Genomic DNA, 19,462 nt, shown 5'->3' on the forward strand with positions numbered 1-19,462 from the left:
AATAAACTAGTATAGTAGACTACTTTAACTCTATTAGTAGGAGAAATTCTTATGTAGACTCGGTCTACCACGTCATCCGTAGACTAACCTATCATATTATGACACGTCATTAAAATGATGGCAATCTTGTAAATTCGTTTTTTACTTATTTACACCTTTGAATAGTAATATTACAAGATTGCCATCATTTTAATGACGTGTCATAATATGATAGGTTTGGTCTACGGATGACGTGATAGACCGAGTCTACCTAAGAATTTCTCTATTTACAAGATTGCCATCATTTTAATGACGTGTCATAATATGATAGGTTAGTCTACGGATGACGTGGTAGACCGAGTCTACATAAGAATTTCTCCTATTAGTAGTAGTTGAATTCAATTAGTATTCTATATCATTTATAGTGCGTATCAACTCAAATACATAAGCTAAAATCCATTCTTCTTAATCATGGCCACGAAGCAAATTCAGATGTATCAAAGCATAACGGCGGTTAAGAAGCCCAAGGGAATTGATGATGATAAAGAAAAAGAACTCAATTTTGTCGATGATCTGCTTCATGATATCTTAATAAATCTACCTGTAAAATCTCTTGTACGTTTCAGGTCTGTCTCTAAAACATGGAAATCTCTTATCAGCGACAACCGTTTCATCACAGACCATTTACGTATTCACCAAAGCAACACTATGAAGAACTTATGTCTTCTCAGCAGAAAGAATTTAGTGTACAATTGGGTTCTGACTATCGACGAACTCGAAAAGCATAAGAAACGGTATGAGACCACGGCTTCCTCCACGAATAGTCGTTGCGCATTACGGCTCAATCATCAAAAGATTACAACAAGAACAAGCGATGATAACGACTAAGATACATTCATCGTCATCATTTAAACTCACGTGTGATAAGCTGCCATCAAACTCGTAACCCTTTCATATCACATGTTGCTATGACGGTATTGTATGCATTAGTGTATGTGATCGTCTTCTTCTATGGAACCCTTATACCGCTGACTGCAAAACAATATCGTTACTTGACCCGAATAACACTTTTCCTGCCGAGGTTTGGGAAGCTTTCGGGTTCGGGTATGATTCTTCTACTGATGGCTACAAGGTTGTAAGAGTTCCTTCTTGGGCATTTTATCGATCATTTTATCGAGCTGTAAGCAGAAACCGTAGTGTCTATGTGATGAGTCTCAAGTCAAATTTATGGAGAAAATTAGATATTGAGTTTTCATATTTTGTGTCTGAACGCGCACAGGCAATCTCTACTAGTGGAAGCTTGTACTGGTTTGCCCTAATTCCTCGTATGGCTGATAATTAGATTCGATTTGGAAACTGAAATATTCGAAGAATTGTCGATGCCTCCTAACCTCCAGGTAGAAGCAACACAGTTTATGAATGCAACTGCCAAGTTGGTAATTTTAGAAGGTTGTATTTCTTCATCGAGTCTCGATGCAAGTAAATTGTTTTTTGACGTTTGGATGTTCAAGGGAGAAATATGGATCAAGTTTATGAGTTTTCCGATGAGAATTTACCACGGATCTAACCATATTTATAGTTTGAGGCCGCTGTTTACCGACCATGGCGCTCTCGTGATGCATGCTATATTATTTAACAATGAATTTATGAAATTTGGTGGAGATGTACTTCTTATCTTTTTTTTTTGCCAAAGATAACAATATATAAATATATAAATATATATATATATATATATATATATATATATATATATATATATATATATATATATATATATATATATATATATATATATATATATATATATATAAGAATGATCATCCCCTGAAGGAAATGAACCATTCTTTATACAACTAATAAAATGTGGACTTTGTAGCTACTATATGAGCCATCCAAATACACATTCGTTTAATAAATTAAAATAAACCAAAGTTTAAATAATTTATTAAACAAACGGTAGAGCTATAAAATAAACTGACAATATTAAAATGAATAAGATACGTACCTGTGGGCGGAGCGGGGTAAAAATAGGTGTCTACAGTACCATTAGTAAAAACGATATGATAATAATAGTATCTTGTGAGTTTATTGCAACACGTCTAGTATAATTATGAATTTGATTAATTAGTTATATCTAATAATTTTCATTAGGCTTATCAATGCTTTAAATGAGAATGGGAATCCAGTGAAGCACAAAACAAAAACAAAAAACTTAAACAGAATCATATAAACAATTGCTGACGTTTTCACCACTTAGCGGTTACCAATGAAGTTTTTGATGTACTTCTTATCTATCATCCAAAAGAAGGCATTTATAAAGATATTCGATTTCCTAGTCCACGCGATTCGTATTCAAATGAAGTTTATCTAGTTTTTCCTAGTCTACTTGCAGTCTGATAACAGGTATTTTTAATGTTAAACTTTTTTTTAATCATTTAGGGAGAAAAGATATCATTTTCGTGGAAGGATTTGATCTAACGACGACCTTATGATACCACTCCCAGATGCTCATCCCCCGTTCACATTCCCCTATCGGCAGATTCTGCTTGCAATTCATCTACGGCCATGTTTGGTTCATAGAATGGAATAATATGGAATGGAATAGCTATTTCATAAGGAATGGAATAACCATTCTTTAGTTTTTGAGAGTAGTACTTATTTCACAAAATCATGGAATAACAATTCCGTGGAATACCAATTCCGTGAACCAAAGCAAAGAATTTTCATTCTATACGGAATAGCTATTCCATTCCGCACCTATTACATGAACCAAACATGGCCTACGAAGTTCAAGAAATATTAGACCATGGCTTATATGTTGCTTTGTATCGGATGGCCTTTTATAGAGATTGACTCATTGCTATTTCTTTATTTTGTTCTACTATTAAGCTCTTTACTACTCCTGTTAGCTCTCATTGTACAATATTATTTAATGAATAGATATGCAGTTATAGATATAGATTATCATTTTGCAACAGTATTATCGTTATTCTTATTCATTGCCCATTCTTTGGATCCGATTCAACTTAAATATATAATTTAAAACAAAAATAAAAACTTGTTACCAGACTTAAAGTGAAAGTAGACTAGGAAAATTAAGATAAACTTCATTGGGACGTGGATCGGGTCCGCCAGGAAATCGAAATTTTGTATAAATGTTTTCTTTTGGATGATAGATAACAAGTAAATCTCCCCATATATCCATACGACGATGGCGATTGTTAAATAATATAGCATGCATCACGAGGGCACCATTGTCGGTAAAGAGCGGCCTCAAACTAAAAATATGATTAGGTCCCTTGTGAATGCTTATTGGAAAACTCATAAACTTGATCCAAATTTCTCCCTGGAGCATCCAGATGCCGAAATTATTTTTACTCGCGTCGAGACTGGATGAAGAAATACAACCTTGTAAAATTCCCAATTTGGTAGCTTCTTTCAAAAAGCGTGCTTCTTGTACATGGAGGTTGGGAGGCATCGGGAATTCTCTGAATACCTCCGTTTCCAAATCGAATCTAATTAACACAATTTTATTAGCCATATGAGGAATTCGGGCAAACCAGTACAAGTTTCCACCGGTAGAGATTGCTTGTCCACGTTCAGGCACCGCATACGGACACTCAATATCTAATTTTCTCCATAAATTTGACTTGAGACTCATCACATAGACACTAGGGTTCCTGCAGACTTGAGAGTCATCACAAGAAGGAACTCTTACAACCTTGTAATCATCAGTAGAAGAGTCATATCCGAACCCGAAAGCTTCCCAAATCTTGGCAGGAAAAGTGTTATCGGGATCAGGTAATGGTAATGTTTTGCAGTCACCCATGTAAAGGTTCCATAGAAGCAGACGATCACACACAGTAATACACATGACACCATCACAGCAACATGTGATCTGGAAGGGATCCCAGTTTGATGGCAGCTTATCGAACATGAGTTTAGACGATGACGATGAATCTATCTTTATTGCTCGTCCATTTTGTGGTGATAGTTTCATGATTGAGCCGTAATGCACCATGGTTATTGCAGGCGGGGGAAGTAGTGGTTCCGTTCCGTTTCTTTTGCTTTCGAGTTCATCCATAGTCTGAACCCAATTGCAGATTAAATTCCTTTTGCAGAGAAGATAACAGTTCATGGCGGGGTTGCGTTGGTGAATACGTGAATGGTCTCTGATGAATCGGGTGCTGCTGATAAGAGAATTCCATGGTTTAGAGACACACTTAAAACGAACAAGAGATTTTACATCTAGGTTTAACAAGATGGTATGAAGCAGATCATCACCAAAATATACTTCTTTGTCGTCAATTCCCTTGTGCTTCTTAACCAGCGTTGTGGCCATGGTTGACAAGAAGAACGATTTTTAGTTAATGTATTTGAGGTGACATTCGCCCTATTTATAGACTTTTAAAAACTTTTGTTTTTATGTTTTTAACTTCTCCTGTTCGGAGATGGATTAATTCTCTCATTTTTATTTAATAAGGACAACTAAAAAGATTCAATTAAATCCTAAATCGTAATGATTAACAATATAACTACTAGGGAGTGATCACCTCAAGTCCAAAATTCTCTCCATTTCTCTCAAATCCACTTACACCACCAATTGAATAAGATATACTATATATCTTTGTGCGCAACTACTTTCGTTTTAATAGAAATAAGTTAGGATAGTCAGTGGCGAAGTTAAAATTTTATTCAGGAGGCGGAATTTAATTTGACCAAAAAATATGTCGAAATTTTATATAAGTTTTGTTACGTCCTTCAGTTTAAAAATATAAAAATTATTCAACTATTTTAAAATTAAAAAGTTTAATTGTTTGAATCCATTTATATAATTCATAATTTATTAAATATTAATTCATTATAAACATAAATTTCAAAAAATTGATAAATAGAAACACTATAAAAAATAAAAAAATATGATTTCAAATTTTAAATAAAAGTATTGTGGTAAAAATATCAAATGTTTTAAAAGAAGAGAAAATTATACGAAGCACTTGAATTTTGAAATTAATCTCAAAATTACGTTCTCCTTTATTAATTTGCAGCCAAAAGTTCTATTTGCATCAAAAACTTGGTCCATTCCTTTTTCTTTCATTTAACATGTGATTTTTTTTTTCATTTTTTTTATCTTTTCTATCTTGTGGCGATCCAATTTCATGGATCGCAACCGGCGATAGAATATGGTACCAAAACCCGTAGCTAACCTCACGAAACATACAAACACATAATCTGCAAAAAATCACTGTTCGGGGGCAACCGAGACTCCAACCTAATTCTAACAGTTCATAATAATAATAGTTAAATAATAATTACTCGGTCAACTCCGCGACTCCAACATGGCATAAATAATAAATCCAGAGTTAACAATATAATGCCAAAATAATAATAAAACCAGTCGGACCAATCCGATAATAAATTAGAATAATAAAAACTTCTAGTTACTACTGCAGTGTAAGAATAAAATCAGTTTGACATCTTTATTAAAAATAAAGAAAAAACCTCCGAGGGAAATAATGAATCTAAAATCAGCTGACTTGCTCAAAATAATAAACCTGGAAATATTGGGTAAAAAAGGGGTTCAGATATACTGAAATAAGTTCATACCACTATTTACATTTATTAAGTGAAAAACTTTTAAAACAATAAAAAATATTTTATATAAGCATTACGATTAATAGTAGGAACCCTAAACCACAGTATTCTAAATATGTATTTTTATCCAAAGGCGTGATCTCGAGAGCTGAGTTACACCGAGTTATAACCGACCGCACTTAATCCATAACCAGAGTCTCGAGAGCTGAGTTACACCGAGTTACTCAACCGGGTCCCAAGAGTTAGACTCACACCGAGTTACCCTAATTCACAATATACTTTACTCAGATCATTACCGGTGCGCATGCAGTTCTAATGATGCCCATTAGGTAGCATGTTCAAATTAAGAGCCATAATGATAAAAACAGTTTGAAATCGGCATTACTTAATAAAGCGGTAAATAGTAAATATAAACTCACTGCTTGCTATCCCCGTGATAACCTGGCAAGCAACCTAATCCTGGTTTGCCTTCGAAGCACGGACAGTCGACGAGTCTAAACAAATATAAATAATTATTAAAACGGACCCTATAACTCTAGAATACTAGACACCACATAGGACCAGCACAATTTATAAATGGCTTAAATGAACAAAAAATCACCAACTTTCGTGTGTTTTTAGTATTAAATATAATCTTTTAATTTTGGCAAAAAAGTACATGAACTTTTAAAAATTTACAATTAAAGACACCGGCACCGTTTTAGATGTAAAACGGCACCGTTTTATATCAAAACGACGTTGTTTTGGATGTAAAATAACACTATTTTCAAAAAAAACACATGTGGTCTTAATTGCAAAAAATTGGAAAGTTCATATTAAATATGTCAAAATTAAAAAATTATGTTAAATACTAAAAACATGTGAAAGTTGGTAATTTTTGGTGCATTTAAGCCTTTATAAATCAATGTATAGCCACACAGAGTAACACGATACTCAAATAAATTACAATGCCCAAAATAATACAATTCAATTGAGTTCTTGTTTTAAAATCCGTTTCGAAAAATATTATTTAAATAATGTTTAAATAATAAATTAAATTAATTTCCAAATAATAGGTTAGCCGAGTTACCGGTAACTATCAAGTTAACCTCACATGTCGGGCGACCCAAGTCTAACCCGACCCAAACATTTTATCAAAAATATAAACCACAGTTTATAATTCTATAATAATACTTTTGATAAAATAATAATTAAATATTAAAACAAAACTCAATAGCTTAAAAACAAATAACCAATAGTTACCGACAAATATTTAGAAAAAATAAGCTAAGAAAATAATTTAAAAGAAAAATTATAATTTAGCCAAATTGGCACGCCAATTCAATAATTCTAAAAATAATAATCACCCAAGTAATTATAATTATAGTTTATAAAATAAATATCGTTTTCGGATAATAATAATCAAAAAATAATTTAAAAATCTTTGATTAATATAATATAAGAACTAATCAATAGCAATAGCAATCAAATGGAAATTTAACACATGATTATACCACTTAATCCCAAGCCCAAACAACACAGCAATTAATGAAAACCAAATAAATTTCAGTAACAAAAACAAAATGAAACCAACCCAAAATTTGAGAATCAAACATTTCCGCCAACACTTAGATTAATAAACAATCAAAACTAAACCTATCCAAAATTTGAGAATCAAACATTTCCGCCAACACTTAGATTAATAAACAATCAAAACTAAACCTATTAATATGAACAATATGCAATACTGAAATTTATCCAACCAAGACATCATGAAAGTATAATCAATTAAGGAACCCAAAACTAACAGAAAAACGGTTACTTGGTCTCCAAACAATAACCAAACTCAAGCTCATAATATCATTAACAGTTCAACGGTAAAACATCAATGGCAGTCAAGGCAAAACTAATCTATTAAGAACCAAATACCTTCGATTAATAACCTTAGGAACAATATACAAAGACTAAGAATAAAGGAATTTTTGGCAGCAAATAATAAAAATTCGGCAGAAACTTAATAAACAATAGTTAACAATAATCATTCAAAAACAATAAAACGACGGCGCTTAGTATGGAGATATAACTTACCGAATTACGATTTCAAACTTTAGAATCGAAAAGGATTGAGTTAGCTACGGCGGCAAACGAACGGAACTTGATTTGGTGCAAAAACAAAAGAGAACAGATCAAGAAAAGGAAGTGTCGATTATCGAACATAATTGGAAATTAAGAGATAAGAATTTACCGAATTAACAAGCAATTGGGGAGGAATTTGGACGTGAGAATTTAGTGTTGTTTGATAGAGAATGATGGCTAGGGTTTGTAGTGAGTGAGGGAAAGAAATTTGGGTTTAATCGGTTTTTGGAAGACCTATATATAATAGGAAAAGAGAGGACGCAGCAATGCGTGCTGCTAGTCTCCAATTCAAGAGAGACCTGCTGAAAATATTGCATGGGCCACCAACAAGGCCCATGCAAAGAGAAATATAACCTTGGGGCCAAACCAACCCAAACTCAAACCAAACCTGAAGCAAACCACGACCGTATCAGCGAACGACTCAAAACACTACCGGAAGCTCGACGGAGAAAGCCACAAATAAATAAATAAAAAAACGGGATATTACACATCTTCTATTTCTTCATTCTTTATCTTTCTTTCTCCTCTTCTTTACTTTTTTTTATCTAATATCTGACCTAATTTTTTTTGTATTAGGTTTGGATCTGAGGTTGGCGGTAGCGGACAATGCATTTCCCAATGTCGTAGTGGTCGGAAAATTTGTCTAGAGAATTTTAAACCATAAATGTCATGCGAGTTGACTTATTTTTCTTCTTCTTCTTTTAGTGGTAGTAGTAGGGATGGTGGTGGTGAACAGATTAACGATGTCTATAAGAGTGGTGGTGGTGGGAGAATGGAAACAAACATAGAAAAATATGAAAACAAAAATTGATTATTATATGCTCTGGTTATTTTTTATGCGTTGTTATGTTTCTATATTATTTACAATAGAGAGAGAAGTTAGAGGGAGAAAGGAAGAGTAATGTGATTTCGATATATTTAAAGTAAACCAAAAGTATACAGAAAGTATGCATATGTAAACATGATCATATTAGAACTATAGTACTGTACATTAACATATAAATAAATTATATAAACAAGAGAATGATTTATAACTTATAGCAGCTCTGATAACGACCATGGAGGCAGCAACTTCAATAACGACCACATCGACATTGGCTATAATAACGACAATGACGACATCAAAGACTTTTGGTATAAAAAATTTCTGAAGGAAGATGTTGCACATCAAGTAACTTGAGACTTTTGGTACACTATAGTATGAGTATGGTGGTGGTGGTGGTGGTGGTGGTGGTGGTGGTGGTGGTGTTCAAAAATGAAGGATTCAATGCTTTTATTCCAATGAGAAGAAAAATGAAAATAAAAATAGAATGAAATAGAAACAAAAAATGATTATTGTATGCTCTGTTTTTGTTTACAAGTTGGGTTATGGTGACGAACGATGTCAGCAGGAAGAAGAGATGTTGCATGATGTGGACTTCGTGAACAACCATATCGACATTTGGAAGGCAGCATCGACGTGACAGTGGAGAAAGGGGAACTGAGCGCGCATAAAAGTAGATACTTTAAATTTTCTTCAGGTATTTTCTTATTTTTTGTATATTTTCTTATTTTATTATTGTTTATTTTGTTCAAAACTGTGGTGTTTGGTTTATAAATCGATATAATTTTATTGCATGACCTTATTTTATATACCCTAAACTGATTTTAAATTATTAATTTACTTTTTGTGATCCTTAAGTATATTTGACAGAAAATTACATATTTGGATTTGTATACTTCATGTAAACTTTTTGCATAAGTTTTGTTTTTATTAACAACATGTTAAATTATGTTTTAATACTCTATATACCTATTGTATTTTTACATTATATCTGCCTATTTACTCCATTTTTTCTTAATATTGATGGTATACATATTGCATACATAAAGTATACAGATATATTATAACCAAAAACTATTAAACTAAAAGGGATATGCATTAAGTATGTATAAAGTATGTGTACTTATTTGAACAAACACTTCTTTAATTGCACAGTAATTAAATATTGTTGGTATAAATATTGTTTACATAAAATATACAGAATACTGTAACCAGAAACTATAAAACTATAAAGCATATGATGGATATATATATAAGGTATAACAAACATTGTGAGCAGTAATTCTTATATTAATTCTAAAAATTTAAAACATTCAATGGAAGATTATAAATTATAATAATGTCAAACTATTACATGTTTCTCTTTGATAATTAAATTTCTACAAATTTTATTGGTATTTATACCTTACGCATGTTACTGATTTTTTTTCTCTCGTGAGGCCTTATATCTTCTATTTTAGGCTTTCCTAAAGAAAGTTTCCCATAAGGTGGAAAAATAGTCTGAATTGTCTAATATAATGGATGATAACTACTATTGATTCCATTTCTGGTCATTAAGAAAAAATTAAAACATAGTAAATATGCAAAAAATATACATAAGGTATATAAAAACATTGAAAACAGAAATAAAAGAAACGAAACGCAAGATGTACCAATATACAACAAATATACAAAAAGTATACAATAACACTGTACACAAAATACAAAATAGTACCAATGGAGAATTTTAATATTTAAAAGAATACACAAAATATACAAGTATATAACAAAACTGTTAAAAGTAGAAAAAACACAAGATTGTACCTTCTGTTGTATGAATGTCAATTATGATCAATCAATCACAGATTATGCAATTATAGTATACTTAAAACATACCGAAAGTATATAAAATTTGATTAGTATAAACATTATAATTATCTAAAAAAATAGTTCAAGTGACAAATCAATAAATATAACAAATATACATTATACATAAAACATTCAAGAGGTATACCAAACAATTGTAATCATTAAAAATAAAAATAATCAATACATATAATAAACTGAAAAACATACGAACAATACTCTCAATATAATATTAAAATTAGATAATTTGAATATACTGTCGTTTTAATCTTTAAAATGCATTAACATAGAAAAAGAAATAATATACTAAAAAATATATGAGGGTATATATCAGAGTATAGTAAAAGTATAAACAAAGCATACAAAAAGTATACTAGAAAAACAACAACAACAGTAGCTGCAGAAAATAGCAGCAGCAGTAAGAAAAAAACCAGAAAACAACAGTAGCTGCTGAAAATTGCAGCAACAGTAAGAAAAAACAGAAACCAACAGTAGCTGTTAAAAATAGCAGCAGCAGTAAGAAAAAACAGAAACCAACAGCAGCAATATAAAAAAAAATTAACAGCATAAACAACATGAAAGAAAAATAACAGCAATATCACAATAAAACTAAACAATTCTATAAATCTGAAATCGGTTGAAATCGATTTCTAGCTGAAATCGATTCAAATCGACTTCAATCGATGTTAACTGAAATCGTTTTCGATCAATCCTAGAAATTTAGTTGAAAATAGCAAAACCCACTAAATTCTCAAACTCATGAATAATACAAAAGACATAAATAAAAAAGCAAAATTTGCAGAGGCCAAGAGAAGAAAATGAAGATGAAATATGATGGGTAGGCAGAGATGAAGGATAAAAGATGGTGGTGAAGCATGAATCGTGATGGGTATGTTCTTCTTTTAGCTTTCGATAAGAGTCTATTTGGTAGCTTTTGTGAATTTGTGTTTTTAAAGAACACGTGTTGGGTGAGGAAGTTATGAGTAATCAAGTACTAAAAGAAGTTTAAGAAGAAAATAAAGTGTCGATCCCAAAAAAGTATGGACATCCGTATTAATGGTATTAATTACCCATATTTCCATATTTTTCAATTTTTCCCTTAAAAGAAAGGCTTAATGGTGAAAAAAAAAATTAAACTTCTACAACTTAGCTTGTTGTAGTTTAATCTAAATCTTTTAATTTTTGTAATTTTAGCCAAATTGTATTTTTTTCGTTGCAATAATAGTCAAATTAGTGGCCAGCTTGTTATCTTCAATCAGGTTATTAGGCTATTATTGCAACGGAAAAATGCAATTTGGCTATTATTATAAAAATTAAAATATTTGGATTAATTTGTAAAAAAATCATAAAAAATTAGATTGTTTTTATCGTTAGTTCTAAAAAAAGATACATGCTGGTTTCTCAATAACAGATATAATTTGTATATATAACTTTTGTAATAGAACTTACAATGTAATTCGAACTTTTATATATATATATACAAGTGCTAGTTTTTTAATAGTTAATTCGACATTAATTTTTAACTTATAAAAATAAAGTATGTTAATAAATAAAAATAAAATCAAAAACAATTAATAAATAAAAGCACCATAAAATGTAGGGATTATTTTCCAAATACCTGTTTTTGCCAAAGTATTTACAGCATTTGGCCCATCTTTTCCTTATTTCCTAAACTATCTATTTTTCTAACTTATTTATAAATGTACCCACTATATATATAGAAGCTTTATCTCATTTTAGGTTAAACTTTTACATAGCCACTATTTTTTCTCTCTATTGTCTCTCAAAGTTCTCTCTTCTTTTCTTTTTTTTTTCATTTGATTTTCAGTTTGTCTCCTCCGATTACTTTTATCTTCATCGTTTCCTTTCGCTTTTCTGTTCGCGCTTCCGATCATCTGCTTTCGATGGATTTTTTGTCGTTTTCGGTCGTTTTTCCGTTCGTCTTTTCCGTTCGCGCTAGTCCGTTCGTCTCTTTTGTCCGCGCTATGGATTTCTCGACTCGTTTTTAGATTTGTGTAACTTTTTAGATTTTTTGTAATGATTTAAACATTTTGTAAATAAATTATTATAGATCTATAATTTTTTGTTAATAAAATTGTTCTATTATTCATATAATTATTTATTTTGTCTTTCTCTTATTCATATATTTGTTTATTGCTACTGATTTTGTAAAGAACAAATTGATTTATGGTGCATTTGTAGTGATTTTATTATATATTTATATTTTAGTGTATTTTTTGTGTATTTATAGTGTATTTCTGGTGTTTTTCGGGATATCTATGTTTTTTTGGTGTATTTGTGCCTTTTTTTTAATATATTTATGGTGCATTTACAGTGTTTATGGTGTATTTGCAGTGTTTATGGTGTATTTACAGTATTTTCATGGTATAGATCATAAAAACACTACAAAATACCATAAATACACTATATATACACTAATTTTACACTATAAAAACACCATAAAATACTATATATATCACTATTGATACACTATAAAAAAATAAAAAAAATTCAGGGAAAAATCTATTAAAAAAATAAATTATTAAAAACTGAAAAATAGGGATGTGCAATCGGTCGGTTCGGTGGACCGAACCGAAAAAAATAAAAAATAAAATTGTAAGCCGAAAAAGGTATTTGTGAAATTAAAAAAAAGTATTTTTCGTAAATAAAAAAAGCCAGAAAAGAAATTCAAAATTTGACAGGTAAAAGTGTAAATAAGTTGTCAAAACATGTATTTCAGAAAATTACCACTAAAATATATAAGTACTAATTTTAAATAATAGGAAATTATGGTAAAACTTATAAAAAGGGAGAGATAATTTTTTTTTAAAAGGTAAAACTTATAAAACATATTATAAGGGCTAAAGTTAGTTTTTAGTCCTTATATTTATTTTACTAAATGAATTCACATTCTAAAAAAAATAGAAAAAACAGAAAGCTTGTGTGGCTAAAAACAGTGTTTAATTTTTAGGGATAAATACTATTACCCCCTGAGTTTAGATCATAATTATTACTTCATCACTAAATTTTAAAAAGTGAATTAGTTCCCCCCTGAGTATTCATTAAATTCATGACAAACCCCCTCCGTCTCTCAGTCCGTCAAATGTCTGTTAATTACGCAAAAAGGACGATATTGCCCTTTTAATTAAAGAGAAAAAAAAAATTATTTCCATCTTTTTATCAATTCTTTATGTGATAAGCATACCTTCATGATAAAAACTTTGATTGATGAGCATAGCTGCATTAGACCCACTGATAATAAAAATCCAAATGCAAATACAAAATGGGTTACAAGCAAACTTCATGAGAAACTAGTTGTGGATGGGAACATGAGCTATGATCTAATGGAGAAAGAAATGCAGCAGAATTGGGGCATTCAACCTCCCAAATGCAGTTGTACAAAGCAAGAAATGCAGTAAAAGAATCAATAGAAGGATCGCATGCTGGGTATTATAAGTTCTTAAAGGTGTATATCAAAAATCTAATGAAGATTAATCCTGGAACATTTGTAAAGTTTGAGCATTATGAGAGACAAAATATGGATGAACCAGGTCAATTCAAGAGAATTTTTATAGCATTTGAACCTTTGATCATTGGATTTCTTGAGGGTTGTAGACCTTTAATAGGAGTTGATGGGTGTCATTTGAAAGGTCCATATGGAGGTTGTCTTCTTAATGCTGTAGCTTTGGATGGAAATAGAGGAATCCTGCCTATAGCAATTGCAATTGTTGAGGGAGAGTGTTATCAAAGCTGGGAGTTTTTTCTAGACTGTTTAAAACAATGTATTGGAGGAGAAGATGAAGGCAAACACTATACATTCATGTCAGATAGACAAAAGGTATATTTTTATTTCCAATTTGTATGTCTTTTATTTTTAAATAGGTGACTTATTTTGATAATTTATTTCCATTATAGGGGTTGATTGAGGCAGTGTCCAACATATTTCCAACAGCTACACACAGATATTGTTGTAGGCATATCTTCTCCAATTTCATCAAGCAATTTCCTGAAATTTCTCTAAGGCCGAAGTTTTGGATGGCAGCACGAAGCACAACTGGATTTTCATTTTGGGCTGTAATGAAAGAGATATAGAAAATTGATAATGGTAAGGCTAGTAAGTGGTTATTAAAGATAAAGCTAAAGCATTGGTGTAAACATGCTTTTACTAAAGATGCTAAAAGTGACCTTATTAGTAATAATATGTCTGAATCATTTAATGCTTGGATTGGAAAGTTAAGAGGGATGCCTATTACCACCTTATTAGACTATTTTAGGGAAAAATGCATGGTTAAATTACATAAGAGATATGCAGTAGGAAGTATTTGGGAGGGTAAGCTAACACCTCATGCACAAAAGATGTTAAAAAAAGTCATTAATGAGAGTAGGAGGCAATATAGAGTTATACATGGTAGAAATGATGAGTTTGAAATTAAAGATGGAAAAGCTAAATTTGCAGTCAATCTTAGAGAGCGAAAATGTAGTTGCCAGTGGTGGGATATCTCTGGAATGCCTTGTAAGCATGCATGTATTTGCATTGGCTATAAAAGACTGAACGCAGAGGATTTTTGTGATGATTACCACTCAATCGAAAGATATTTAAAAACTTATAATGGTGCATTACATCCCATGCCTGAAATGGATATGACCACGGATGATACATCTCTACATTTACTGCCCCTGCCTCTTAAGAGATTACCTGGAAGACCACGAAAAAATAGACGTGGGGAAGCCGGAGAACCCGGTCCTTCTACAACATCTAAGAGAGTTAATACAGTTCGATGCAAAACATGCAGTCAATTAGGCCACAACAAAAGAGGTTGTCAGCGAACAACCAATGACCAACGAGTAAGTTTGGTTATTTTTTCATAATCAACTATTTATCTGTTTTCATTCCATACAAATAACATCGATTCTTATTGTCAATTATAGGCACCAAGGCAGACTAAGAAGACTCGAAAAGCAAGAAACGTCACTGAAGGTGCAACACAAGAAAGCCATGCATAGACTGCTTCAAGCAAAAGATCAAGAACGTCAAACTGAATAGCGCATATATTTTGGTGTCCGTAATGCTGAATTTTTGGAACATTATAGTTTTATAGTCTTTTGATAGTTTGTAATTTTGTGGTAGCATACAATATGGCTAATTTTTGGTGGCATACAATATTGCTAGTTTTTGGAGCATGCAGTATTGCTATTGTTTGGTAGCGTGTATGCAAATTGTTAATGCAACTAACAGGGAATTAAAAATCTAATATTTACATGCTTTGTATTTGAGCATTGTTGATTCAAACTGTGAATGTGTTTATTTATTTTATTTTTTTGATAATTAGGAGAGGGGGAGCGCTTGTGGAAGGAATTGAACCCACAACCTTAGCAGTTTTCTGCTGAGCGCTTATACCATTTGAGCTACAGCTCATTGGTGTGAATGTGTTTATTTATAGTTCTTAATTATAGGTCACTTTATAAGTAATTATGCAGGGGTATATAGTTCAGTAGAGCCAAAAAGCGGGGGGATATAATGCAGTAGAGCCAAAAAGCAGGGGGGACATAATTATATAAACATAAAAAGCATGGGGGATATAATATTTCAACAAGGGAGGGTATTTTTGGGTTAAAAAAATATTTTTTTTACTTTGACCAACAGATGGGGCGAAACTAACGTACATTTGACAGATTGAGAGACGGAGGGGGTTTGTCATGAATTTAATGAATACTTAGGGGAGAACTAATTCACTTTTTAAAATTTGGTGATGAAGTAATAATTATGACATAAACTCAGGGGTAATAGTATTTATCCCCAATTTTTATATTTGGTTTACTAAATGAAGGGTCAAATACACATTTGGCCCTCCATATTCGAAAAAGAAAAAATAGAAAAACGAAAAGAAGAAAGGGTCAACGCGCCCCCTTGTGACACGGGATCATCTAATCCAATTTATACTTTTTTGAGCAACTAACCCCAAAACTCTTCATTTTTGGATCAAGTAACCCAATAATATATATTTTTATTTCAAAAAATAGATTTAGGATAATTATATCACAACAATTAGCAAAGTATTTAATTACTTTTTTACATCCCTCACTTCCGATTTGTATTTTATGCGTTTTAAAAATATAATTATGGGGTTATTTGACCCAAAAATGAAGAGTTTTGGGGTTATTTGCTCAAAAAAGTATAAATTGGGTTAGATGACCCCGTGTCACAAGTTCATGGGGCGCGTTGACCTTTGTTCAAAACGAAAACAACAGCAGTAGCATTTATCTATTTTTATTAAAAATGACGTTTGTAATCTTTAGTACTAAATTAAGGGATGCATTAATCCTTTCTTCCAAATCCAAGAATAAAACATATCCGCACAATCCCAACAATTATGTCACAATCTACGCAATGAAACGTCAAAATTAACATGGAAGAACAACCACCGCCACCACCACCATCTCAGGCGCCAATCGCCGCCGCAGCCGATGAAAACACCATAGACAACCTCCCGGAAACCCTAATTCTCCACATCCTATCCTTCCTCCCAACTCTAGACGCAGTCACAACAAGTTTAGTCTCAAAAAAATGGCACAAATTATGGACAATGATACCCTCGCTCAACTTTTCTTTAACAAATTTCCCGCCTTACAAAACCCCGTCCACCACCCGTAAATTCTTCGCCAATTTCATCGACCGCACGCTCATCTCACGTGCGCATTCCCCTCCCTCCACACTCCGCCTCGATTTCATCTACGAGGAGCGGTTCAAGTTCCATGTCGATTCTTGGGTTCGTTACGCGATCAACAATCACGTGCAAGAATTAGGGTTTGATTTCTTCATTGACCGGTCTTTTTTTCAAAATGAGCCGTTTTTACATGAGGTTGATTTTTATGATTTTCCGTTGAGTGCTTTAAAAGATGGGAAAATTAGGGTTTTGAGATTGACCCGTTGCGATTTGTATTTTCCTTTAAGTGTACGGAGTTTGAATCTTTGGATGCTGAAGTCGGTTTATCTTGATCAGGTTTTTTTGAGTGATCAAATGTGTTTGGATTTGATGAGCGGGTGTTTTAATTTGGAGTTTTTGGAGCTGGAGAGTTGCTATGGGATGAGTAGTTTAAAGATTAGTTCGAGGAGTTTGAAGGAGTTGGAGATTAAGCATTTTATTCGTAATGACGAGGAATTTGATTTGGAGATTGATTGTGGTAGTCTTGTTAGGTTGAATATTGTTTGGTTCGAGGTTAAGAATTGTTGGTTTAAGAATTTGTTGAATTTGGTTCATTTCGGTACTGATATTGGGCATAAGAATGGCCTGTATTATCGATACTGGAGTAAGATTGTCGGTTTGCTTGATCAAATTCCGCAAATCGAGAGTCTTGCGGTTCAAAATTGGTGGCTAAAGGTTCTTTCTTTTTGAGTTCTGCTATTCATTTTATCTTTTGCTATTATGATATTTTTGTATATTTGTGTTCATGTCATTTTGAAGTTTTAGTCAGGCATTGTAGCAATGTGCAACTTGTCAATAAGCACTCAATTACACTTAATTAATATATGAGAGATTGTAATTAGCTGCTTAGACATTTTGAATATGTTAGATAATTTAGCAGGTTCTGCTCCTAAAACAGAATGAATGCAGAATTGCAAAATTTACAGACAATTATAACTATTATTTTGTAAGTTAACTTTTTTTCTTTTATGAATTTGTAAGTTAACTTATGAAATGAATTTACCAATGATTTCCTTCTAGTCGCAATGAGCTATTTTTATCCTTTTCCCTATAGTGGTTTCTTTTTCCTCTTAAACAAGCTGTTTTCATCTTTTTCCCCTCTCTTGGTTACTTTATTATAGCATGAAAATAATGCTATAGGCATTGGCTTAGGACTCCCATTCAAGAATCAAAACCTTACAAGTTCCATTTTAATGTCTATTTTAAATGCATGTTAAATGTATATGTTTTTTTTTTGCAATATCAATCTCTTTAGGGAATAGTTTTCTTGTTGACACTTATTACATTAATGCGTGATCACATCTTGTCCAGCTAGTTTACCTCACCGATTATTTGCAAATGAGCTTGTAGTTCTTGACAGAATAAGTTTAAAGGGTAGTTTCTTTTCATTAGTAACTCCTCTTTCTTACAATTGCAGTTCAAATTTATTTTTTTAATAATAATGTCATGAGACATTCATTTGATTTCTCTCTTTGCTTGATCTTGATGTTTCCAGTTGGATCCAAAGAAAGCTTTCTCGAAAGACTTTCAACTCTACCATCTCAAGCACTTAGAGCTACAAACAGGGTATACGCAATATGATCTTCTCGGTATGGAAGCCTTGCTTGAACTTACTCCCAATGTGGAAACAATGATCTTTGATTATTTATATAAGATCGATGAAGATGTGAGTCTTCTTTATTTTAAATTTTATCTGGTCCATAAGTTGCAGCAGAGGTCAAGTTTTGTTTCTATTTATCTCTTAGTGTCATTTATTTTCGGTTTTTCATAGGAGAGCTTGTCGGAAGATCTAGCTAACAAACCAATTATTCTAAGCATGCCAAATCTCAAGGAGGTGAAGATGAAAGAATTTACCGGAACAGAAAATGAAGTTAAATTTTTGGAACTCTTAAAGAAGCAAGGAGCGGTGCTAGAGAAAATCGTTATTGTTCCTGCAGAAGTGGGCGACACCAAATATGCTCCAATAGTTTTGCGTAGAAGGCGAAGGAATACTGAGATTGCAGAGACCATCTCCACATAGAGAAGTAAAGCCTCAGTATTGAAATAGTTTCTTACTGAAAAGATAATTTAGAGATTGCAAGCACTCAAATTGGTTAACTATGTCCATTTTTTTTTTCCGGACGTGCATCTTCTTCGGTGCTAATGAGTAATGGCCCTTTTTATTTTCTTTTTATAATTTGTTTTCTTTGGGTTTATTCTTTTTGGACTTCTATATGGGGTTTACAATATGTTGGCGTTTGTGTCGTAGACTAGTGATGCTTCATTTCATTTAGTTCCAATGAGAGCCAAGAATGGAAATTAAGGTTTACATTTATTTTCCTTTCTCATGGAGAATATGTTATGTATATATGGCGGTTCTCAACAAAGGTAGCTGTGAATAATTAGTTATAATATAGATATT

At 32.0% G+C, this 19,462-nt stretch overlaps 5 protein-coding genes across 6 annotated transcripts; 4 read left to right on the forward strand and 1 right to left on the reverse strand.

The window, feature by feature from the left end:
• The first annotated feature begins 450 nt into the window (after positions 1-450).
• LOC126672774 (F-box/WD-40 repeat-containing protein 1-like) lies at positions 451-1,321 on the forward strand. The gene is made up of 2 exons (XM_050366726.1): positions 451-773; positions 970-1,321. Exons 1-2 carry the CDS (start codon positions 451-453, stop codon positions 1,319-1,321), a joined length of 675 nt encoding a protein of 224 aa, XP_050222683.1.
• Positions 1,322-3,049: 1,728 nt separating this feature from the next.
• Positions 3,050-4,321, reverse strand: LOC126672775 (F-box/kelch-repeat protein At3g23880-like). Its single transcript, XM_050366727.1, has one exon. The coding sequence runs from the start codon at positions 4,319-4,321 to the stop codon at positions 3,050-3,052; it is 1,272 nt and encodes a 423-aa protein (XP_050222684.1).
• Positions 4,322-13,854: 9,533 nt separating this feature from the next.
• Positions 13,855-14,617, forward strand: LOC126671233 (uncharacterized). Its single transcript, XM_050364984.2, has 2 exons — positions 13,855-14,195; positions 14,273-14,617. The coding sequence occupies exons 1-2, from the start codon at positions 13,896-13,898 to the stop codon at positions 14,447-14,449; spliced, it is 477 nt and encodes a 158-aa protein (XP_050220941.1). The 5' UTR covers positions 13,855-13,895; the 3' UTR covers positions 14,450-14,617.
• On the forward strand, positions 14,558-15,226 carry LOC126672776 (uncharacterized). Its single transcript, XM_050366728.1, has one exon. The coding sequence runs from the start codon at positions 14,558-14,560 to the stop codon at positions 15,224-15,226; it is 669 nt and encodes a 222-aa protein (XP_050222685.1).
• Positions 15,227-16,679: 1,453 nt separating this feature from the next.
• LOC126671232 (F-box/LRR-repeat protein At3g26922-like) lies at positions 16,680-19,427 on the forward strand. 2 transcript variants are annotated; one of them, XM_050364983.2, is made up of 3 exons: positions 16,680-17,736; positions 18,557-18,650; positions 18,833-18,974. In XM_050364983.2, exons 1-3 carry the CDS (start codon positions 16,765-16,767, stop codon positions 18,856-18,858), a joined length of 1,092 nt encoding a protein of 363 aa, XP_050220940.1. In that variant the 5' UTR covers positions 16,680-16,764; the 3' UTR covers positions 18,859-18,974. The 2 variants fall into 2 exon arrangements, with proteins under 2 accessions (XP_050220940.1, XP_050220939.1); XM_050364982.2 differs by having other exon boundaries at positions 16,682-17,736; positions 18,557-18,727; positions 18,833-19,427.
• The last annotated feature ends 35 nt before the right edge of the window (positions 19,428-19,462 follow it).

Source organism: Mercurialis annua, linkage group LG3 (assembly GCF_937616625.2).
Source record: "Mercurialis annua linkage group LG3, ddMerAnnu1.2, whole genome shotgun sequence".
In the NCBI taxonomy this organism is placed as follows: domain Eukaryota; kingdom Viridiplantae; phylum Streptophyta; class Magnoliopsida; order Malpighiales; family Euphorbiaceae; genus Mercurialis; species Mercurialis annua.